The sequence below is a fragment of the Anolis sagrei genome, chromosome 6 (assembly GCF_037176765.1).
Source record: "Anolis sagrei isolate rAnoSag1 chromosome 6, rAnoSag1.mat, whole genome shotgun sequence".
NCBI lineage: Eukaryota > Metazoa > Chordata > Lepidosauria > Squamata > Dactyloidae > Anolis > Anolis sagrei.
In genome coordinates, this window is record NC_090026.1 from 94293165 (window position 1) to 94318343 (window position 25179).

At 37.7% G+C, this 25179-nt stretch overlaps 1 protein-coding gene across 1 annotated transcript in view; it reads right to left on the reverse strand.

Moving 5' to 3' along the window:
* The window catches only part of ABCB5 (ATP binding cassette subfamily B member 5), a 62520-nt gene that overhangs the window by 26338 nt on the left and 11003 nt on the right, over nt 1–25179 (reverse strand). The window contains exons 3-14 of the mRNA XM_060782111.2: nt 22733–22820; nt 21843–21903; nt 18977–19130; nt 16647–16713; nt 13702–13893; nt 11740–11911; nt 9739–9863; nt 7243–7420; nt 6656–6769; nt 4659–4769; nt 3185–3310; nt 436–639 (exon numbers count right to left, since the gene is read on the reverse strand). Coding sequence (XP_060638094.2) covers nt 436–639; nt 3185–3310; nt 4659–4769; nt 6656–6769; nt 7243–7420; nt 9739–9863; nt 11740–11911; nt 13702–13893; nt 16647–16713; nt 18977–19130; nt 21843–21903; nt 22733–22820 — 1592 coding nt within the window. The remainder of the gene's footprint in view (nt 1–435; nt 640–3184; nt 3311–4658; nt 4770–6655; nt 6770–7242; nt 7421–9738; nt 9864–11739; nt 11912–13701; nt 13894–16646; nt 16714–18976; nt 19131–21842; nt 21904–22732; nt 22821–25179) is intronic.

A 25179-nucleotide genomic window follows, 5' to 3' on the forward strand; every position in this document is an offset into this window, starting at 1 on the left:
ACACATTGAAACTGAATCCAGACAAGACAGAGGTCCTCCTGATCAGTCGCAAGGCTGAACAGGGCATAGGGTTACAGCCTGTGTTGGATGGGGTTACACTCCCCTTGAAGACACAAGTTTGCAGCTTGGGTGTGATCCTGGACTCATCACTGAGCCTGGAACATCCCCAGAGGAGGAGGTCCAAGATTTCCTACACTTGTTGGAATAACCCTGCATCATAAAATTCCAATGCAAATCTGTCTGGTATTGACTTAACTTGTCAGACATCTAGGGAGTGGTGATTGTGAGGGATGATTCAGAGCACTCTTTTGATCTTTATCATGAATGGGGGAATTAAGCATGAATGGGAGGACAAAGGAACCTATTTCTGTTCATGTTAGCAGAAGAACAGCCTTCTGAAATGTCAAATTGTAGACTATTTTATCAGATACTCACATCAGGAAGTTTTGATATGAAGTCATAAGCATTGGCTTCTTTAGCTGCTTGTTCAATCTCAACATCAGTAATATCCTCTCTGCCATAGCGAATATTGCCTGCTATTGTGGTAGCAAACAAAATAGGTTCCTGGCTTACAATGCCAATATTTTCTCTCATCCATTTGAGATTGAGTGTACGAATATCATGCCCATCTATGATAATCTAGGGGAAGATTCAAAAAGGTTGCAAGAAGTATAAAAGAAGATTTTAAATGAGGATAATGAAAAAAGATACAACTTTGCAGGATAGAAAGTAATTTAAATGTCAAGATCAGTAATATGCTGGGACCTGGCAAAATTAATGTTCTGTCATGGCATTAGCAATACTTTTTAAAATACATGTTGAAAACAGCCTAGGTGAGTTGTGTTTAGGTTCTTTTGAAGTCATCGGAATTGTTGTTGTTCATTCGTTCAGTCATTTCCGACTCTTTGTGACTTCATGGGCCAGCCCACACCAGAGCTCCCTGTTGGCAGTCACCATCCCCAGCTCCTTCATCAGGATTAGTTAGTCATAAGTTCTGACTTAGTTGGAATCCAACTCTTTTTATGTTGTTTGTTTGGTCCTCTCACACCCCATGTAAGTTTATATTTTCCCCATTATGGCTTCTGTTGGATGAATACAGATTCTAGTAGTAGTCTTACCAATCAATCAATCAATCAACCTATTCCAATGAAAATGGCTGGATGTATACATAATCAATTGCTTTTAAGAGCTGTTGTAGTCAGTAAGCAAGTATGGATCCACAGCCCTTGTTGCTATTGTTGTTAAGTGCCTTCAAGTTGAGTCTTAAGGTGACCCTCTCCTGGAGTTTTCTTGGCCAAATTTGTTCAGGAGGGATTTCACATTGCCTTTTTCCAAGGCTGTGAGTTGCCCAAGGTCACCCAGTGAGTTTCTGCAGTCAAGTGGAGAGTCAAAATCTATTCTCTCAGAGACCTACTACATTCAAACTAGTTGCAGAGCTGGAGAAGTAGGATAATCCAAAGAACATTTTCTGTGTACTTAGGTATCTCATCCTCCTTCCCTTCCATCAACAAAACTGAAATTACAACTATCTTGTTCTATTAACTCCAAAGGAATGCAATTAACTTATTATCATGTTAATCTGTGGCGTTTACATTTTTACACCCTGAAATGATTTTGCATACTTAACAGTAAAGCAAGAGAAAATCAATACATTACTACAGCCCAATGTGAGAGACATATTCTAGGCTGGTTCCAAAACTCCAACCCCCAGGCATCCTGCTATTCACCCTATGCTTGTTCCATTATTATTCTCTCACTAAATTGGGTTTCTGGGCTTCAAGATGACTCTTTCAAAGTGGATTTGTGGTTATGATGTTGTGTTGGTTCTTAGGTTTTTGGTATTTATGGCCTGACTCTAGTTCAGGCTTGACAATCAGCCAAATATAGGTTTAATGACAAATGATTTATTGGAAACAGTAATAAAATATATTGAACCCTAATATTCTATTCTTTAAGTTCCTCACAAACCATATGTAGGGTTCCTTATTTCTTGAACCCTGAGCCCTCTGTCTATCAGTTTGAACCACTGAGTTCTAACTGCAAACCCCGACTATATGAAATCCACACTTTGGCTGCTTATTCCTGAGGCAAGCCTCTACTTTCTGATATATTCAGTTCCCCTGCAACCCATTTCTCAACCTCATAAGTTGTGGGTTGCGATGAGTTTTCTGGGCTGTATGGCCATGTTCCAGAAGCATTATCTTCTGACGTTTCACCCACATCTATGACATGCATCCTCAGAGGTTGTAAGTTTGTTGGAAACAAGGCAAGTGGGGTTTATATATCTGTGGAACGTCCCGGGGGGGGGGGGGGAGAGAAAGAATTCTTGCCTGTTTAAGGCAAATGTGAATGCTATTCTCATGAGTTGTGTTTGGCTGCCTTTGTGTCATATCTACCCTACCACTTCCTTCACACTCATTTTACCAGGTTGCATCTAATCAGAATAAAATATAAAACATGTGTAAGAACACGATTTCTCAATGCATAGATAGAAAGTATCTGTGAGTCTCTGGGAATTACATGTACCTCATTCCTTTGGATGGAAACATGAGACAGCAAAACAGGAAATGCAAAAACTATCTCACACTTGCCCTTTGGAGGAGTTTATGATGAGAAAAGAAACTTTTAAATCAGAAAGTGTATTGACTAAATGTTAAGAACAGTGAGACACTTCACAGATACATGCTTTCTGGCTGACCATAATGCATTTCATTCTCTGCACTACGCAGAGTCAATGTTATCAGAAGAAGCTTTGGAAAAACACAACGTGAACAAGTTTTATCTGAAATCTGCTTCATCAGCAGTGACTCGTTCATTTTGTTTGTTATGGGGGGATCATTTATTGATTGCAGAGATCAGTCACTGCAACCTTCCAGACTGCCATTCCCATAATGCCTCCTCTTTGGCTGTGCTGGCTGGGGATGATGGAAGCTGAAGGCCACCAATATCTGGAAGGTCAATGCAGCTTACCTCTGATATTCCAGGAAGTACAGATTAAAAATTGCACTTAAAATAATTTAAAGTATTTCTACTGGGTTAGCTAACAAAATGGCATGAGCTCAGATAATATTATAGAGCAATGTCAAAACACACATTTAAAGAAGCTGTTTTTAAGCACACATAAACACACACAGAGTTGTGTTTAGTCCAATGGCAAGTTTTATGCTGTGTCAATCAAAGGTACCTGTCCTTCAGCTGGATCATAGAATCTCTGCAGTAGTTGAATTGTAGTGCTTTTCCCACAGCCGCTAGAACCAACAAGAGCAATGGTCTTCCCTGGCTGGATTTTTAAATTCAGACCTTTAAGAATCTGGAAATAATCAAAATCGGGGTTTAAACCACAGGTGGACTTTTTGTGACCTAGAACAGGGTTTCTTAAACTTTTTTCACTCGTGACGCCTTTCCACTCAAGAAATTTTTTCATGATCCTGGGTATGTAACTTTACAAAATAGGTATAAAATGAAACATTTACTGATATTAAATCAGTATTTCCAAGGCTTGCTAAACAGGTTGATTTTTTAAAAATGAAGTATAGATGGAGCATTTTTGCAGAATCTACTATGAACACTGCTCATTGTTAATAGATTTGTATAAATGTCTATGTAACACCCAGAAACCTTTTACTGTTGCCAATTTTTTCATGACCCCATCATGAGCTAAAAAACAGTACCTAAGAAGACCCCTCACCTGTCCTTCCAACCCTCATTTCAACAAGTAGACTAATATTACAATGAAACTAAATATGACCTTCAAAGGTGGAAAGTGGTATGATATAGTAAGTAGACACAGTCTGCTTTTGTAGCAAGTAATACAAGTATTTATTATGTAAAATATTGTTACTGTTATTCTGACTCTTTGTGACCAGTCCATGCCAGAGCTTCCTATCAGCTGTGGCCAACCCCAGCTCCTTCAAGGTCAAGCCAGAGACTTCAAGGATACCATCCATACATCTTGCCCTTGTCTGGCCCCTCTTTCTTTTTCCTTTCATTTTCCCCAACATCATTCTCTTCTCTAAGCTTTCCTTTCTTCTCATGATGTGGCCAAAGTACTTCATCTTTGCCTCTAATACCCTTCCCTCCAGTGAGCAGCCGGGCATTATTTCCTGGAGTATGGACTGGTTTGATCTTTTCATGGTCCAAAGCTCAGAATTTTCCTCCAACACCACAGTTCAAAAGCGTTTATCTTCCTTCGCTTGTTTATGGTCCAGCTCTTGCATCCATAGGTTGCTACGGGGAATAACACTGCTTTAACTAGGCAGATATTCATTGCCAGTGTGATGTCTCTACCCTTAACTATTTTATTGAGATTGGTCATTACTCTCCTCCCAAGAAGTAAACATCTTCTAGTTTTTTGGCTGCTGTTTGCGTCTACAGTAATCTTTGTAACTAGAAATACAAAATCTGTCACTTCCTCTACGTTTTCTCCCTCTATTTGCCAGTTATCAATCAGTCTGGTTGCAATCAACTTGGTTTTTTTTATATGTTTAACTGCAACCCAGCTTTTGCACTTTCTTCTTTCACCTACATAAAACTATATGCATACTTAAAAAAAAAAAAGAACAATCAAGGCTTCTTTATTGAACACAAATAGAAGAACAGCAGGCATATAAACATCTACAAATGGGTATATTTAGTAGAATACAGTGGTAGAAACTTACCTGAACTTCAGGCCTTGAGGGGTAGCTAAAATGAATGTTTTTGAATTCAATTTCTCCTCGGAACTTATCTGGCTTGAACCCTTCATTGGAACTACTATCTATGGGACGAGGCTGAAAAGTTCATTTGAAAGGATGTTATATTGCAATAGTCATACAGGCAGGTCTTTCACTTTCTTTCTAATGACAAAGAAGTGGACGAGTGTAGTTCATCAAAAGTCACACTATTTTCTGGTTCATCTAAAAGGGCTGGACTTTTGGTAATCATGACCAAAGGGACAAATAAGTTACAATGGGTTCAAAGGTCACAATTTGGATATGTAATAATAAATAATAATAAAAGAAATCTCTCCCACACAGAAAGGTACACTATTGCTAGCTCCATGCAAATCTTTTATTGTAATTACTTAATAAAAATCTCATTATAAATCAATGACATAAGTACATAGAATAATAGAGTTGGAAGAGACCATTTGGGCCATCTAGTCCAACCTCTTGCTATGCAGGAAAAGCATAAAGTACTCTTGACAGATGGCCATCCTGCCTCTGTGTAGGCAGTCCCAAGTTACAGACAAGATAGGTTCTGTAGGTTTGTTCTTAAGTTGAATTTGTATGTAATTATTTATTTGTTGATTTATTTATTTCAGATATTTATACCCCACCCTTCTCAACCCCTGGGGGGAGGGGCTCAGGGCAGCTTCCAGCCATCAGCGATTCGATGTCTTCATGTACACAAAATAAAACACATAATAAAAACCAATAATTACATACAGTTAAAACATTAAGTCAATTCAATTAAAATATGCTTAAATATAGCAGCCCTGTGGCCTTATCTAGTTGAATTATGTGGTTGGAGATTCCATCAAGCTTGTCCACAGTCCATTACCATAGCAATTGTCATCATTGTCATTGTCAGCAAAATTATATGAATCGGAACAGATACTTTTTAAAGATCTTTTCAAAATGGTTTTTGAAAAGTTTTGGGATAGCATTGGGAAGTGTTAACACCCCTTTAACATTTCTTTTGCTGTCTGTGCCCCTATTCAAAAGATTTCACCTCACTTTCCCTTCCTGTGACAATTGAATTTTGAGAAAAATTGCTTGCCTTGGAAACAAGGAAAGCTTAAGTGGAGACACTTTTTTCTCATGTTAACTCTTCCAGGAGTGAATTTTCCTAGATTTCCTCTCACTCTCAGTTGTCTCAGCCCCATTCTTAACTATGAGTAAGATGTAGTTGGATGTTTGTAGCTCAATGAATATCTGTTCATAAATTTTGTATCTTGCTTCAATGACATGTTGCCCATAACCCATTTCTACAAAGCATTTAGGACAAAACTGGCTGGGACATATTAAAAGCACTGGCATCTGCTAGTCACAAGTCTGTTAATCAAAGTTATGGCGTGTTGCTTCTTATTCCCAGATCAAGTCTTGTGAATGCTAGCATTCATTTTACACCAGTGTTTCTCAAACTCTGTTCTTCCAGGTGTTTTGGACTTCAAATCTCAGAAATCCCAGCATACTTATCAGCTGTTACGAATTGTGGGAGCTGGAGTCCAAAACACCTGGAGGAGCAGAGTTTGAGAAACACACAGTCTTATAACCCAGAATATCAAGGCAGATAATCCACAATATCTGCCTTGAATTGGATTATCTGAGTCCACACTGCCATCTAATCCAGTTCGATGTGGATTTTATACCTCTGTGTGGAAGAGGCTTGAAATACATTAATTGCCCTGGCTCAGTGCTATGGACCTTTGGGAGTTGAAATTTCATGAAACATTAATTCTCCTCAACAGGGAGAATTGATGCTTCATTAATTAAAGACCTTGTAAACCTACAACTTCCATAATTCCATGGCAGTTAAAGTGATGCCAATACTGAATTAATTCTACAGTGTAGATGCATCCCTAGATGATATCAAACTTCTTTTATAAGATCCAAGGTATACAGTCATGTGGACTATTACAACAGTCATGTTATATGTCTTCGCTAATATATACCTGTGTGATGAGTTTGAAAACCTCATAGGCTGCACCACGAGCATTTGCCAGGCTTTCCAAATTTGGGGCTGCCTCTCCCATGGAAAATGCACCAACGAGCACAGAAAAAAATACCTGCACAAAAAGAGAAAATAATTGCATACTGGGTCTTAGCAACTCACTGGCAGGTAATGTATGACAATCAGGGCTACAGTCACATATGGTGGAAATGGAACTGTATGAGCCAGGTTTATACAATATATCAGAATTAGTTCCAATGGGACATTTGAAAATGCTGCTTGGCTCTTTATGAAAATAACAAAACAATAAAATATTCTGTATACATTGCAGCTATTAACATAATTATTATGAATACATGCAGTTGATATTTCTTTCAACATTAATGCATGAAGTCTATTTATTATGCTCACACGCCAAAATGTTAGAAAGGATTTATATACCTTTGGGTGTATGGTGGCTTTACATCAAAGATGGAGAAATTGTACCCCCCCCCCCCCCAAGTACCTCATTTTAAAAAAGAACATTGTCCCAAATTCCCTCATGACTCCCTGGTCATTTCCCCTAAATTAAGGTTCTGCTAGACTTACGATTATTACAGTCCCAATGTCATAGATATCTCTCTCATCCACAGTGAGTTTTGTTCCATACCAAAAGGCGAGTGCGTAACATCCGTATATTAAAAACTGGGAGAATCCTATAGAAATATTAGTGGTGATGGTTTTTTTCATTCCCACAATCCTAGCTGTCTCTAGATTTACATCATACCTGAAAAAGTCATTATATTCAGAACATAAAGTATATTATAAAATAATTAAACCAATAATAAAATACTGTATATTCCTAACATATGCTATATAAAATGTATATTGTACTATACATATAGCTCTATATGTTTATTATAACTACATATGCTTATATAGCATAATTACAAAATTACAAAGGGACTCAGACAGCTTACAACAATCCACAGATACAGAAAATAATATAAATAGTAGACAAAGGACAACAGTAAACAATTTTCACTACATAAAGTTAAAATTACATACAAATAAAACATTAATAAAACACTTTAAAAGCTATTTGCACTCTAAAAACAAATATAAACATTGTTCAAACCAGTCCATTCCAGTTGTCAGACTATCCACCATTAAGTTCTAATAGTCATCCAAGTCCTGCCCAATAATTAAGTAATACTCTAGCCATTATCAAAAGCCTGCTTAAATAGCCAGGTTTGTAAATCCTTCCTGAATGTTAGAAGAGTAGGTGTTTGTCTTATTTCTTTGGGGAGAGCATTCCAGAGTCAGGGGGCCACAACTAAAAAGGCCCTCTCCCTCGTCCCCACGAACCTTGCTTGTGAGGGAAGTGGGATTGAGACGAGGGCCTCCCCAGTTGATCTTAAGGTCCGCACAGGTTCATAAGGAGAAATGCAGTCATGTAAATAGGCAGGACTTGAGTTGTATTTGTTTTTGTGGTGTGATTTCAAGTTGTTTCCAACTAAAGCGAACCTAAGATGAACCTATAACAGGGCTTTCTTGGCAGGATTTGTTCATAGGGGAGATTTGCCTTTGAGGCTGAGGGAGGGGTGACTTGTCCAAGGTCACCCAGTGAATTTGCATGGCCAAATGCCAATTCAAACCCTGGTCCCCAGAATCACTGAATGCTGAAAACACTAATGTTCAAACCATGCTGACTCATATAAGATATAAACATATAGAATCCTATAGTTATAAATATTACAGTTATAACAATACTATAGCCAGAAATATATATTTATTTCTCTCTCATGTCTTTAGCTTATAATATAAGCATTCATTCTTTATAAATTATTTTAAAAATAGCAGCACTTCAGTATTCTGATCCCGCTAGAACACCACTGTGTTTTTTTCATGCAAAAATGTGCACTATTGGGAGAACAGCTGGGAAAAACCCATAAAGACATCTTATCCACTGCATCCACAACATCTGGAAACACACGTTCAGAATGTACAATTAAACCCGAGCTTATGATCTTAGTTTCCATCAGTTGTGTTAATATACTTGAAATAGCTTTTCAGCAACACTGAGCCATGTTTCAAATGGATGAAGCAAGTGGGAAAAATTCCCATGTTTTTACACATGTCATATGTTTTACATGGCTATTCAAAAACATTAAATTAAAGTTATATTGTATAGATATCATTATGGGAATCTGAATACAGTAATTCTCTGTATTACTGTATTTAGATTCCTATAGCTATACAATATAACTGCTGGGAATATGTTCCTGAATCTGCTGGTGATACATTCCTGTAATAGGAAATCATGAATAATAGCAAAATCTACCAAAGTTACTATAACTATCCTGGAAGACCTAGATCAGTGGTTCTCAACCTGTGGATGCCCAGATGTTTTGCCTTCAACTCCAGAAATTCTGACAGCTGGTAAACTGGCCAGGATTTCTTGAAGTTGTTGGCCAAAACACCTGGGGACCCACAGGTTGAGAACCACTGACCTAGACAATTTCTAGAGGACATATTTTGTCAGATATGAATATGTGAAGCCGTGGTACCTGTCCTGCAATTACAAGGGTCATACTACTGTATATACCTTGTGTGAGTTTTACATAGTAAGTTATATTTACTTTCTAATTTAAAGAACTCTTTGACCTGCAGTTCACTAATAGCTTTCCTTCAACTATTATGATCCTTGCACTTTCCACAAATTTTATTATGATTCCTTTACAGAACGCTAGAATTCATAGATTTATGAAACCATCACGAATGAAGTGAAATTATACAGCTATAATTATGTGATGTAAAAGAGCATTTAGAGAAGAGCTAAAATGCATCTTTCTTTGAGCCTTTACTAATATAATTTGAAAATCATCCTACATTTGAAAGGAGCAAACCTCAGGAGGCAGAAGATTTAGATGTTTCGAGAAGGGCCATAGTAAGTGCTTGGATTGTATGTGGAAATTCCTGATGTAACAGAAAAAGATACTGTCTGCACGCTTTCTGCCAGTTGGTGCAGAAGATAGCAAAGCAGATGGACAAATGGACTTGGCAACACATAGTTTCCTATTTTTTATTTAAATCCCATCTTACCTTTCTATGGCTTTCTTCTGTCCATTAAAAGCAACAACTGTTCTTATGGCTGACAAGATTTCTTCTGCCACAGCACCTGCTTTAGAATATGCCAGAAGCTCTTTAGAAGTAAGAATTGATATGATCTGGTAAGGAAAACAGATGTTCATTTATAGAGCAGGGCATTGTTATTTATGTCTGTTCATCAGAAAAATATTTTGATGACATACTCTAACTCTAACCCTTTCCCATTCTTTTCACTCTTAAACTTTCCACTTGTAATTCTCTGTAGCTTTCTTCCCTGATGTTGACATTTACAACCTTCCCTATCTCCCCGAGGGGACTCAGGGTGGTTTCCAGCAAAGAATGGCAAGCATTCAATGCCATAAAACAATACAAAGTAAAGAAATAGCCCCATGAATAAAACATCTATAACAAATTCTAAGAGCTACTCACAAAATTAAGATAATTAAATAAAACAAATAAATCGATTAATCCTACAAAGTAACAAAATGAATCAGTTTAAAAACAATTTAAAACAGTTAAAATAACCATTGTTACATAATGGTTTTAGCAAAATGGTTAATAGGTCTAGGAAAGTGGAGTGTACTTTAAAAAATAATACACTTTAAACCAGTGGTATGCAACCTTTTTTTGACCAGGGACCGCTTTGGCCAGGGACCGCTCTCCAACATTAGTAGCAAAAGGGTTACGAATCGGTTTTTGGTCAAGTTTAGATTTGGTTTGGTTATTTGGGTGATGATTCAGAAAACTGCATTGGATAGACCACATCAGCTCTAGTTTCCGATATGGAATATATACCACCCAGTAGTCCATATTTAATAAGCCTCGGCACTATAAGAGGGCTTCGCGAAATCAGTAATTCTCGTTGCAACTGTATAGTAATAGTGATGCCACGGACCATATTTTAGTTCTTGTGTAGAATGGGTGGTCCATGGACCATAGTTTGGGAATCACTGCTTTAAATGAAAGTTGTACAAATTTAGATACTACTGATTCAGTTCTAATTCTTTTCACAGTTATGAAGGATCCTTTCAGCTGCCATGGCAGTTAAGAAATGGCTCCTAGTCATCTTTAGCAACACTTTCTTGGTACTGCGTTATGCATCTTGTGTTTATGCTCAATAGGTTAAAGGGCAGGCTGATAGACAGGTTAAAGGGCAGGCTGATAGACAGGTTAAAGGGCAGGCTGATAGACAAGTTGAAAAACACACAAAGAAAATTAGAATGGTTTCAACCTTTAACTGTAGTTATTTGTGCATTTCTATCACTCTTTCATTGCATTCACTACATTTCCTCTTGTATATCACTTTATGAACACGGAATGGCCAGATGCTGCTGCTGGATGATTTTAACAGGATGACACAGGTGATCATATGTTTTTAATTGGTTATATATGTTTTTTATAATGTTGAGTAGAATGTTTTTAACTATATTTTTATGAATGTATGGCAGCAAATTTGCTAATTTTGTGAGCCGCCTTGAGTTGCCATAAGGCCGAGGAAGGCGGGCTACAAATTCCGTAAATAATAAATAAATATTATTTGAAGAATAATACACAAGAAAGTACATTTATGTTCTGTTGTTCGAAAAGACAATAGCTTCAAATGGCGAGGGACATGATTTAGACTGTATGGTACAAATCTCTCCTCCGCAGATTCAATATTCGTAGTTTCACATACCACATTCCAAAAAAGATTCCTCCCTGTTGCCCAATAATAGATATGATTGTGGGCTTTGAGATCATGGTGTGCTTCCACTCAAGAATAGACAAAATATAGGATTTGCCATTATCAGACATTAATGAGGATTCTTGGGTGATATTTCTTGCACATACAGGGGTTGTACTGTACATTAAAAAGAATTTGAAGTTTCTGATTATATAAGCAGATTAACAATGAAACAGATTGTGCCAGCGGTGTGAAGTTTACTTATTATGGATGCTGCAAGAATGACTTTTCAACTCAATAATGCAATTACTTTTTTTGTTCTAGCAACTTACATATGACCACACAGCACCAGATGCAACAAGAAGAGGGGTAACAGACAAAATCACTAAGGTTAACTTCCATCCATGCACAAAGGCTATGATCATGCCTGACAAAAATGTGGAAAAAAACTGGACAACTATACAGATTTTGTCTCCTATGCCTCCATGAATGGTGTTAATGTCACTGCAATTGAAAACAGAAAACGACAAATGTTAAACATTGACTTCATTTCATGTCTTTTTGATATAATGTCCTAGCAATATGTTGAAAGTGCTAAACATTTAATATTAATTAACTGTCTGAGGCTGCAGAAACCACAACAAACCTTTCAGATGCTAAATATTCACATCTATTTTCTTGAGGGTCCTTTTCAAGTATAAAACTGCAGTGGTATTATTCTTATTTAATGGGCCAGGCAACATCTTATGGGATCCTGGGATTGTAGATTCCATAGGATCTTACCATGACAGTTAAAATAGAATAACAGTGCTTTAACTGTGTGGCAAGTATAAAACGTTTCAGGTCATCTGAGGAGGTCCTGCTTTCGGTCCCACCTCCTTTGCAGGTGTGACTGATGGGGACGAGAGACAGGGCCTTCTCAGTGGTAGCTCTTCATCTGTGGAATTTCCTCCCTAGGGATATTAGATCAGCCCACTCCCTCCAGACCTTCTGTAAGAAAGTAAAAACTTGACTTTTTGATCAAGCCATTGGAGAACTTGGGCAATAGATAAAATTGGAATTATGTACAAAACCTATTGGAATGACCCAGACTATGACTTTGCATAATGTGGCTAACAGCGAAGGCATTGTTTTAAATGTTTAAATGTATTTTATAATTCTATGTAAATGTTTATTTTAACTGTACATTGTTTTTGAGGACACTGAATAGTTGCCTAAGTGTAAGCCGCCTTGAGTCCCCTCCGGGGTGGAGAAAGGTGGGGCAGAAATGGAAATAAATAAATAAATAAATTGTTTTGGATTGTACATGCTGAAAGTTTTCAGAACAATGACCTTTCCTTTCCACACACATATAACATATTATAGAATTATTATTATTAAGAACATTCTTTTTTACTTTCTTGAGTAGTCTTTGGAACGAGAGAAAGGAAAAAAGCAATAAGATAAAGTATGGAGCACTCTGAGAAAATCAGAAGAGCTGCAACATATATGAAAATAAAATATGACTTGAATGTCAGAACAGGAGATATCAATGAGGGTAAGAAAATATCTGAGAAATTTAGTGCTTTCCAAAGTGATGTGTGAACAGAGAGCAAACAAAATGTGGCTCACTACAATGTAAATATATAAATATTTGCTATATGTGTAGGGTCCTGGAGGGAAAAACAGCAATCCCACATTCCATAAGATCTATTGGTTACATTTTATATACTCCTCTGTGCTCATGTCTCCGCTCTACATTTTGAAATTAACTGAATGATCTATGCAAGGACTTAATAAGTAGCTGAGTAACAGAAGATGATATTCAAAACCGAAAATCCAATGCTGGTTGGATACATGTTTTGATCTGATTTCTACAGAGCACTATATTCCAGAACTTTTAAAAAATGGATATTTGATAGGACCTCATCGGACGGACTTATGCCTCCATTTCCATGTGCTGCAGAAACTGAGCCCCACAGAGGCCATCACATGACGTAAGAGCACTTCCGGTGGGACTCCGTGGAACTTAATTTCTGCAGCACATGGAAACAGAGTAAAAAATCTATCTTCAGCTAAAACTAGAGAAAAATGGACAGGAAATGGGGAAAGGATGTGGGATAGCTGTCCATCCCAGGGGAAAAAAATAAGATGCTAAGATGCTTCCCTTTGCTCCCCCCCCCCCCCCGGTACGCGTGGGATGAAGTCCTAGAACGACAAATTCCTTAGAATGACAGACTCCATCCATGAGAATCCATTCAAGTTCTGGATGACTTTCTCCCCCTTGTTCCATATTCTAAACAATAACAACTTACTCAGTCAATCTAGTGTTCAGTGTTCCTATCTGGGTAGAATCAAACCAGGCCATCTCTTGGTGAAGAACAGCAAAAAAGAACTTGTCACGTATTCTTGCAGTTTGTCTTGCGGAACTGGTCACAAAGGTCCAGATCTGAATCCAACTAAAGCCCAGCACAGCAAAGCCGATTGCAATAAAGTAGTAAGCATGCCTGTCAGGGACATTAAAGTTCAATGATATGTTACACCATTTTCAAATCTATCTATCTATCTATCTATCTATCTATCTATCTATCTATCTATATCACTTTCAGCAATATAAGCATATTGTACAATTTGTAAAGTCATTGTTTTCAAATATATCACTTATACCATCAAGAAACCCATTAAAACTAACTTCATCCTTCCCCCTAAAAACAATTACCATAAAAAACAATAACCACCACCTTAAAGATATATGATGAAAATATTATCTCCCTAACTACTCATCATAACTTCTTTATTCTACTTTACCATCTCATTATTTTACTTAATCTTCAAAAAAAATGTAAGCATTTTCACATTTTCTTTTTTCTTTAGTGGGACAAATACTTCCCATTCTTTTAAAAAAGTCAATTGACTTCTCCTTTATCGAACAGGATAACGTGTCAATTTCTGCCAGTTTTAGATTTTTTTATAATGCAGTTTTCTTTTTTAATTGACATTTTATTGTTTCATCCCATTCCCACCCTCCCCTCCTTGTATATGCACTTTATACAGCAAATTACAGAAATTACATTTGAAATATCAATCTCAGTCTTAATTTTTCTACCTCACATCTTAGCATATTCTCTAAATAATTCCTAACTGGTTCCCGCCATGCGTTGCTGTGGCCAACCTTCGCTCTCTCTTCTTCTCCTTTTTCTCTCTCCTCCTTTCTCTCCCTCTTTCCTTCCTTCCCTCTTTTTCTTTCCCTTCTTCTTTTTTACTTTTCTACCTGTTTCTTTCTTCACTTCCTTTGCTCTTTGGTTCCATCCTTCCTTGTCTCTTTCCTTCCTTCCTTCCATCCCTCTTTCTCTCTTTCGTTCCTTCTCTCCTTCCTTCTCTCTCTTTCCTTCCTTCTTTCACTTTTATTTCCTTCTCTCCTTCTTCCCTTCTCTGCCTTTCTCTCTTTCCTTACTTCTCTCCTTCCCTCCCTCTTTCTCTCCCTCCTTCTCTCCTTTCCTCCTTCATAGAATCATAGAATCAAAGAGTTGGAAGAGACCTCATGGGCCATCCAGTCCAACCCCCTGCCAAGAAGCAGGAATATTGCATTCAAATCACCCCTGACAGATGGCCATCCAGCCTCTGCTTAAAAGCTTCCAAGGAAGGAGCCTCCACCACACTCTGGGGCAGAGAGTTCCACTGCCGAATGGCTCTCACAGTCAGGAAGTTCTTCCTAATGTTCAGATGGAATCTCCTCTCTTGTAGTTTGAAGCCATTGTTCCGCGTCCTAGTCTGCAAGGAAGCAGAAAACAAGCTTGCTCCCTCCTCTCTGTGGCTTCCTCTCACATATTTATACACAGCTATCATATCTCCTCTCAGCCTTCTCTTCTTCAGGCTAAACATGCCCAGTTCCCTAAGCCGCTCCTCGTAGGGCTTGTTCTCCAGACCCTTGATCATTTTAGTCGCCCTCCTTTGGACACATTCCAGCTTGTCAATATCTCTCTTGAATTGTGGTGCCCAGAATTGGACACCTTCCTTCCTTCCTTCCTTCCTTCCTTCCTTCCCTCCCTCCCTCCCTCCCTCCCTCCCTCCCTCCCTCCCTCCCTCCCTCCCCCTTTCCATGTATATGTGTTTTGTGTGTGCATATATGTGTGTATATGTGTATGTGTGTATGTGGTTTTTTGCATGAGTTGTAATGTATTTTTTGGCTTTAAAAGTCTCTTCTGCTGTGTTTTTCAATGTTTTTATGAGTGATGGTCACCAGTTAGTCTGTTAGGGGTGAAGTGTCCAAATTTGGTGTCAATTTGTCCAGTGGTTTTTGAGTTATGTTAATCCCACAAACGAACATTACATTTTTATTTATATAGATTGCTATTTGTAAATTTAACATTTTATTGATTTCTCCTTCAATCATTGTCCAGTATTCTTGCACTCAATCAAATTCCCATATTATATGATTAAAAACCCCTCTTTGTTCACAACCATGCCAACACCTATCCTTTATCCCTGGCAAAAAATGTAAAAGTTGTGCAGGAGTTCTGTACCATTTTTGTAACATTTCCTTCTTGCTTCCCTTAATACATTATACTTTTCTTTTGCTATATTTCTTATTTCCCTTTGGATGTCTTCCCTCTCAATTTCCATGTCCATTCTCCATGTTTGGAAAATTTCCTCTATTATTTCTTCGTCTACTGTTATGATTTGTTCGTACAGATTTCTTGCTACTTTCTTCTCCTCTCTCAAACATTTCCTAATCACCTTCTCACATGAACTATCCTATTCTCTAATTTATAATGCAGTTTTCTTTTGAAGGTATTTTTTATTTTTCCATTTTTGCACATAAAGTATTTTTTCCGCTAAAATGATATAATTTAATAACTTGAAATTCATGTTTTGTTTGTTCATTTGGAAGTCCCAGTAAAAATAAAGAGGATTCTAGCTGTATTCCAACATTAAAGCTCTCTTGTATAAAATTTTGTATCAGTCTCCAATAATCTTTTGCTTTCTGACAGGTTCATCAGATATGGTAGAAAGAATTTTGATGAGTTTCACATTTCCAACATAAGCGAATAGTATTTTTATATATCTTCAACAATTTAGCTCGGCTTACATACCATCCAACCATCATTTTGTAGAAGCTCACTTTAATATCAAAACTGAGTACCAACAAGGAGCAGGCCTATGTAAAACTGGCAGATGCAACAAAATAGAAGCTTCATCGTAAGTGGGCTTATAAGCAAAATAAAATGATAAACAAAAAGCAATAATTGTAAAGACTTACTGGGTCATTACAGCTTCTAAATCTGTCATTGCTTCTGGACATGATGCATTATATGTTTGATTACTGTCTTTAAAATAAGAAGAAAGAAGAAAATACATAAGGAATATAAACAGAAAATGTGGTGAAAGGTGTCACGGCAATGCCATCATGGCATTTTCACATAGGTATTACTGTCCTAACAGAAATGCTATTTACTCAGCTTGTTGGCTGCCTGCTATAATTCTGATTTTTGGACTTGACTAACTAGATGGTTCAATTACTTTCCCTAAAATATGAACTCAGAACTGGACTAAGCAGAGGGCATACATTTGCGTATAATATTTTCAGCATATAGCAAAAGCCAGAAGCTAGTGGCTTCTTTGTCTAAGGATTCCAGTCTGGGGTTTAATCTGTCCTTTAAAGGAGATATCTAAGGTACTGAACCCTTAGATAGGTTGGGGATATTGCAGTCGGCAGTGTAATTTAATCAAAACAGCTACTAAACAGTGGTAATCTGCTTACTATTATTTCTAGATCATGGGATTTAAATATATTTATACTAGTATGATTTTAAGCTTTGTCTGAATGTTTAAATTTTATGTATGTCTTATGTTCAATGGTTTTAATTGATTTTAAGTTCATAGTTGTAATTAGTTAGGATTTCTTTGTGTACTGTATGTTGGAATTGAATTTTTGCCATTAGTATGTTGTAAACCACCTTGAGTTCCCCCAGGGGTGAGAAAGGCGGTATATAAATACAGGCCTTTGAGTAATTTAGCACAATCTGGTAATGGAACATAGGAATGGAACAATGGACGACGAACCTGGACTACGCTTGGATGATGAGAAGATTGGGTACGGTTGTTTTTTTTGTAATAATTGTGCATTGTAATTGCTTATTGGTAATTTATGGATAATGTGTTAAGTCAATTGTTATATGTTGTATGGAACCACTGCTGTTTCTACTGTTTTTACTGTTTGTGAACCGCCGTGAGTCGCCTTTGGGCTTGAGATACAGCGGTATATAAGCAAAGTAAATAAATGAATAAATAAATAAATAAATAAATAAGCATATACATGTATGAAGTCATCTATCAAAACAAGAACAGAAAATGTATGAAGGGGTTTTTAATCATGCAAAAAACACCCAAGCTTTTCTTGATAATGTGTGAATACATTTTTCTAGTTCTCCTTTAAAGCAGAACTAGATTTGTTTTTTTTACAATAGTACCTAGGTGATTTTGGTAGTTGTTGACCAATACGCAGGCATACTTTAGGGGTACATACTTCAAACATTAACCAGATTATGAATAGGATAGCATAAGGATCAGAAATGTGTAGTTTTTAAATATTGTTAAACCACATCCCCCATGATTCTTCAGCATTCACTATACTGGCTAGAACTAACAGATGTTGCATTCTAAAATCATCTGGAGGACCACACATTGCTCAATTCCTGAGTACGGTCTCACCAGGTATTTGCACATGTGGATCACACCCATTAACATCTGTTTAAGCTCTACCCCATACACTTGAGTTAAAAGGTCTGTGGAGCAGTTCAACAATTAGTTGTAAGTATAGACTAGAAACCCCCATACAAATGGGGATGGCCTTTTGAGGGGGTTCACAACTGCAAATATACATAGAAAATGCCTCGAGACTTTCTGCCTCAATATGGAGAGAACTGAAAATAATAATCAGTTGCCTATGTAGCCTTGGCTTCTTACTTTTTTGAGTGCCTAATCAGGAGCAATACCTGAGTGGGGATTTTCTGCTGACGTGTGCAATGATGCCACTTTTGAATGAACTGGATAATTTACATAAATATATGGATTTTGTATTCCAAATTTGGAGCCCCCAGTGCTGCAATGTGTTAAACCCTTGCACCGGCAGGACTGAAGACCAAAAGTTCAAATCTGGTGAGAGCGTGGATGAGCTCCCTCTGTCAACTTCAGCTCCCCATGCGGGGACATGAGAGAAATCTCCCATAAGGATGGTAAAACATCAAAACATCGGGGCATCCCCTGGGCAACATCCTTGCAGATGGCAAATTCTCTCACACCAGAAGTGACTTGCAGTTTCTCAAGTCACTCCTGACATGAAAAAAAATCTCAAATTCAAAAATTAACTTTCTGTAAAGATTTAGGAAGGATTAATTTCTGTTACTTCTATACTGAATACCAGGAAAAGCTTTTATGAACTGAAATTCATTAACGATTTCCTGTTTAATAAAATCGTGCAATTCTAATTGGCAGCAGTCAACAGTTTTCCTTGTCCAGCAATATTATCAGCCTTTCTACTTCTTGAAAATACTTTCTTAAAAAGTTATTTGGGCAAAATTAGAAACTTACCTGTAGACACATTGTAGCCAGACCCATGTATCACAAAGCTATTTGTCATCTGACCAAACACAACAATCAGCAATGGCTGTCCAATCCCAGCTGCAGCAGCTGTGATAAGCCCAATTATCATTAAAACAATATCTAGCCAGTCTGCAAATTGGAACTAGATTATGGAAAAAATAGAAAAATACGAGGAAATCATTGAAGAAAGTGGATTCTGTACATCAACACAAATATTACACTTTCTTTATTCAGATAAACACTCTGGTAATTGTAAACTTGAACATATAAAAATTGAATTAAGAACTCATTGAGACAATCCTGTGTAATTCATATTGGTTGTAACCTAATATGAATCCCATTTTTGGCAAGCCTGGAAGTAATGCCAGTAATGCCGCTTTGGGCCGGAGTGAAGAAAGGGGGGCCAGGGGACAGTTCCACTTTGTCTCCTGTGCTATTCTAATAATATGTTATAATATAATATATAATATATTGTATATGCATATAATATTTATAATATTATAATATAATGCAATATAATACTACTACTAATAATATGATATTATAATTATATATTTATATTACATGTAATATTACTAATAATATTACAGAATAATTGATATAGTGCAATATAGCAATATTTAAAACTCATATTGTACTATGTTAATAACATATTGTATGTATATATACCTTGTAAGCCGCTCTGAGTCCCCTTCGGGGTGAGAAGGGCGGCATATAAATGTCGTAAATAAATAAATAAATAAATAAGTCAGTCTATATGAGTGATACCCAAAGTGGATATATGTGTACAGGTGACAGTCTGTAATCTATTGGCTGTAACACAGTTCTTAAAAAAGTAAGAAACAGCTGTAGCCAATTGATACAAATACGTTGCCAACCCCTTGAACCTTGGCAAAAAGACCTTGTCAGAACTTTATTGCACAAGGCAGGCAAACCTGCATTGTAGCTTGGCAATTTTTCCCAACTGCATAATTCCATCTCCATCTCATTACTTTTTCCATGAGATTCTTCTGTGATTCTCCTATCCCTAGCTATCAAATGGTGCAGCAGTTGCATAAAGAATATTAAAAGCAAACCTTCATTAGAATTCTACTTCTAGACCTATTATATGGTTTTCCTTTTCTTCAACTGGAATGAGAGGTCACTGGCTTCCAGTCCAAGTTTCCCCTATAATATATCCCCCTATGATATGATACTTTGTGTATCCTACTGCCAGTCTACATCTTCCCTGTAAATAATTCTCCTATCCTTAACACCATGTGTATTGCACTACTGGTCTACATCCTCCCTATGACTTTCCTTTTCCCAACTATTGAAGGGTAAAACCTGTCAATATCTCAGAATACCACAACATTCCCATCACCAACTTCAGTGCAATAGGTCCCTTCCAGTTCTATGTTGGCATACTGGCAGTAAAATGATATCAGAAGATGGGATTTTCTCCCCCTCCCTTGGTTGGGTGGGAGTGCTCCTGGATCAGTTTCTCAAAATGTCAGCCCAGATAGAAGCAACAGTCAGGAGTGCTTACAATCAGCTTTGGCTGATAAACCAGCTGCACCCCTTCCTAGAATGGGAAGACCTAAAGATGATAGTTCATGTACTGGTAAGTTGGACTTACACAATGTGCTTTACACATTGAGCCACTTCCTTTCAACATTTGGAAACTCCAAATAGTTCAAAACATGGCAGCCAGACTAGTTACAGGAATATCTAGGAGTGAGTACACCCCATCTTGAAACACAAAGAGATTTTTTAAAATAATAACAACAACAACAACAACAACAACAACAACAATTATATTATGGTGGTCCTGTTTTCCTTTAGTATTTTGTAAAGTGAGTTGTCAAAGCTTTTTACAAGACCATCCATGGTGTTTCTGAAAGTGGTGTGGCTGCCTGGACATTGGAAAGAAGCTAAGGAGTGACTCTTATCTATTATTAAAGCTTTGATATTGAGTCTCAAGTAGAAGATGTTTTGGACTTCAGCTCCCAGAAATCCCAGCCAGTTTATCAGCTGTTAGGAATTGTGGGAGCTGAAGTCCAAAACATCTGGAGGAGCAGAGTTTGAGAAATTCTGGGTTAGAGATTCAGGTGTGAGTCTATGGTAAAACCAAGCTGGATAATAATAATAATAATAATAATAATAATAATAATAATTTTATTCCTTACATGTCTCTCCTTGTGGCTCGAGGCGGGTCACATTGCAACTACATTCAGTTAGCAAAACAGATATGTCCATAGGCATTATTTATTGAACACAAAATTTGGTGCCAGGAGTAGAGGTTTTTGGACTCACTAGTCATTTAATGCAGTCCAAAGCTAGCTTCAAATTACAGAGGCAAGACAATAAACTCCCACAAAAAATGGGCCACAGTACTGTTAACAAATAACTTCATTTTTCCAGTTCTTTCTGAACTGGATTAGTAGTATTTGTAACATGGAACAAGAGTTTCAACTTGCCAAAACTCCAGTGAATACAGAAGTGGGACTTAGGGCTCACCATTTTGCCACTGAAAGCTTTCAAGGCCAAAGGAGTGGTTATGCTGAAATGAAAAGTGATTTCATACTTTTTTCCAATTAGGACATATTTATATGGTATAGTTTCGTAAGATACCATGTCGTGCCATGCTGCCTAAATGACATAAGCATTACATCTGAGCAACATCATTTTTGGAACAATGTTTAGAAGACAAAAAAAAAACTATCTTTGTTAACTCAACCTCATGCACATTGTGGAACAACAGGAAGCACAACATGAGCTTAAGGACTATTTCCTCAAATAGCTACACATGTGCGGAAAATATCAGAACTCCTTCCAAAATGGTAACGAAAAAGCAAATCAACAGGTTACATACCAACTCAAAAAACCCGACCATTTGTGGTTTCTTTTTCTTCTCTGATTTCTCATTCTTCTTTCTAAAAAGATTTACACATAACAGTAAGTCCACTCTGGTCATTTTTCTCAATTTAAAGAAGTGTTTCTCAACCTGGGGGTCAGGACCCCTGAGTGGGTCGTGAGGGGGTGTCAGAGGGGTCATCAAAGACCACAAGAAAACACAGTATTTTCTGTTGGTCATGGAGGTTCTGTGTGGGAAGTTTGGCCCAATTCTATCATTGGTAGAGTTCAGAATACTCTTTGATTGTAGATTAACTATAAATCCCAGCAACGACAACTCCCAAATGTCAATGTCTATTTTTCCCAAACTCCACCAGAATTGACATTTGGGCATATTGAATATTCATGTCAAATTTTGTCAAGATCCATCATTGTTTAACTCCACAGTGCTCTCTGGAGGTAGGTGAACTACAACTCCAAAACTCAAGGCCAATGCCCACCAAACCCTTCCAGTATTTCCTGTTGGTCGTGGGAGTTCTGTGTGCCAAGTTTGGCTTAATGCCATTGTTGGTGGGGTTCAGAATGCTCTTTGATTGTAGGTGAACTATAAATCCCAACAACTACAACTCCTAAATGACAAAATCAACCCCCACCCTGCCAGTATTCAAATTTGAGCATTTTAGGTGTTTGTGCCAAATTTGGTTCAGTGAATGAAAATACATCCTGCATATCAGATATTTACATTATGATTCACTGCAGTAGCAAAATTACAGTTATGAAGTAGCAACAAAAATAATGTTATGGTTGGGGGGCACCACAACATGAGGAACTGTATTAAGGGGTTGCGGCATTAGGAAGGTTGAGAACCACTGATTTAAAGGCACCAAAGGGCTTTTAAAAAGTGCTTACTTTTTCTTATTCTTCTTTAAATAACTCTTTTGTGCCATTACTTCCTCGGTCTGGAAAGCAGCATTGTCATAGCCATTGCATGTAAGGTCTATTGATGGGAAAGCAATCTAGAATTAGCACAAGCTGTTTTGAAAATACTGTCTGTCTAAACACAAGTTGAACATGCAAAGGTTACTTTTAGGAGAAAACAACGTATAGAATCCCACAGCCAGAATCACCCTGGTTGGAGAATTCTGGGAGTTGTTCTTTTAAAAAAGAATTATCCCAGATGCTACAGAAATACAAAAGGAGTTGGTATTGTAAAGTCAATTGAGAAGATTTAGCTCATTTGTAGTCTGTACATATGCCATACAATTCTACAATGCAATTGAGTGCAAAGGTAAAGGAAATAAAAGATTTTCAAAATCTATCTGTATGCAACAGGTTATATAATAAGGAAGTGAAGTGTGCTCTTCAACACAATAAAACCACACCACTACCTTGTCTTTATAAACAGAATTATATAAAATACTGAAATGTGGATTTTAAACTTTTTTGTCCAAGGAAGTATGCATGTGTGTGTGTGTGTGCATGTGTGTGCAGAGATGATGCTCCATACAAGGGATGATAAAAAAGTTGAAATTAAGCCTACTCTAACATAGAATCATTGAGTTGGAAGAGACCTCATGGGCCATCCAGTCCAACCCCCTGCCAAGAAGCAGGAAAATCGCATTCAAAGCATCCCCAACAGATAGTCATCCACCCTCTGCTTAAAAGCCTCCGAAGAAGAAGCCTCCACCACATTCCGGTGCAGAGAGTTCTACTGCTAAGCAGCTCTCATCATTAGGAAGTTCTTCCTAATGTTCAGGTGGAATATCCTTTCCTGTAGTTTGAAGCCATTCTTCCGCACCGTAGTCTCCAGGGCAGCAGAAAATAAGCTTGCTCCCAGTTCCCTATGACTTTCCCTCACATATTTATACACAGCCACAATAATAATAATCATCATGATCATCATCATCATTTTTATTTATAACCCGCTACCATCTCCGCAGAGGGGACTCGGGGTGGCTAACAGGAGGCCAAACCCAAAATAATACAACATAATTAAACACACAATAACAAAAATACATCATAACAAGATATGAAATAACAAATAAAATCAACAATATAAAATAGAATGATAAAATCAGACACAGAGGACGGGCCAAATGTATGAGGTAAAATATTAAAAGGTTAAAACCTTGGGCAAGATAGGGATAAAAGTGCATGTGTAAGAGAGGAGTCCAACAGAGATAAGTAGTGGGATTTGGCCTTTGTAGGGAAGAGGGGAAGGTGGTTTATCCTGAGGGCAGCTACAGGGTAAAATGATCAGATGGGTTGAGTGGTCACTCTCTGAAGGCACATTAGAAGAGCCAGGTTTTTTAGATATTTCTTAAAAGCAGCTAGGGTGGGGGCTTGCCTGATCTCCCTGGGTAGTGAGTTCCAAAAGCGGGGGCCCACAGTGGAAAGGCCCTCTCCCTCATTCCCACAAGTCGAGCCTGTGATGGGGAAGGGGTGAGAGAAGGGCCTCTCCAGAGGATCGAAGAGATCGTGCAGGTTTGTGGTAGGAGGTGCGGTTCCAAAGGCAGGTGGGTCCCAAATCATGTCTCCTCTCAGCCTTCTCTTCTGCAGGCAAAACATGCCCATTGCCCAGGTCTTTAAGATGCTCAAGGGTCTGGAGAACCCTTGGTCATTTTAGTCGCCATCCTCTGGACACATTCCAGCTTGTCAACATCTCCCTTCAACTGTGTTGCTCAGAACTGAGCACAGTATTCCAGGTGTTGCCTGACTAAGGCAGAATAAAGGGGTAGCATGACCTCCTTGGATCAAGACACTATACTCCTATTTATGCAAGTCACAATCCCATTGGCTTTAGCTGCCGCATGACATTGTTGGTTCATGTTTGACTTGTTGTTCATGAGGATTCCAAGATCTTTTTCACATGTACTGTTGTTGAACCAGTTGTCCCCCATTCTATATCTTTGCATTTCATTTTTTCTGCCTAAGTGGAGTATCTTGCATTAGTCGCTGTTGAACTTCATTTTGTTAGTTTTGGCCCATCTCTCTACTCTGTTAAGATTGTTTTGAATTTTGCTCCTGTCTTCTGGAGTATTAGCTATCCCTCCCAATCTGTAATAGTAATAAGCTTGTAAACCAACGGCACAATTTTCTCAAATTGTGCAAAAAACACCATGTGGTTTTCAGCATACAATAATTTCTTCTGACCAAACAGTCCAACATAGTTTAAGAGGATTGAGAGCACTGGTCTACAATTCTGGAGATCACAGTTCAAATCCCTCCTGGACATAGAAAATCACTGGATGAGTTTAGGGAAGTCATATTGTCTTAGTCTCATACAAAGTCAGGTGAAAGTATGATAGCTGGAACCATAACGTGGCTCTGAATTAGAGAAGGGAACATGTGCACGA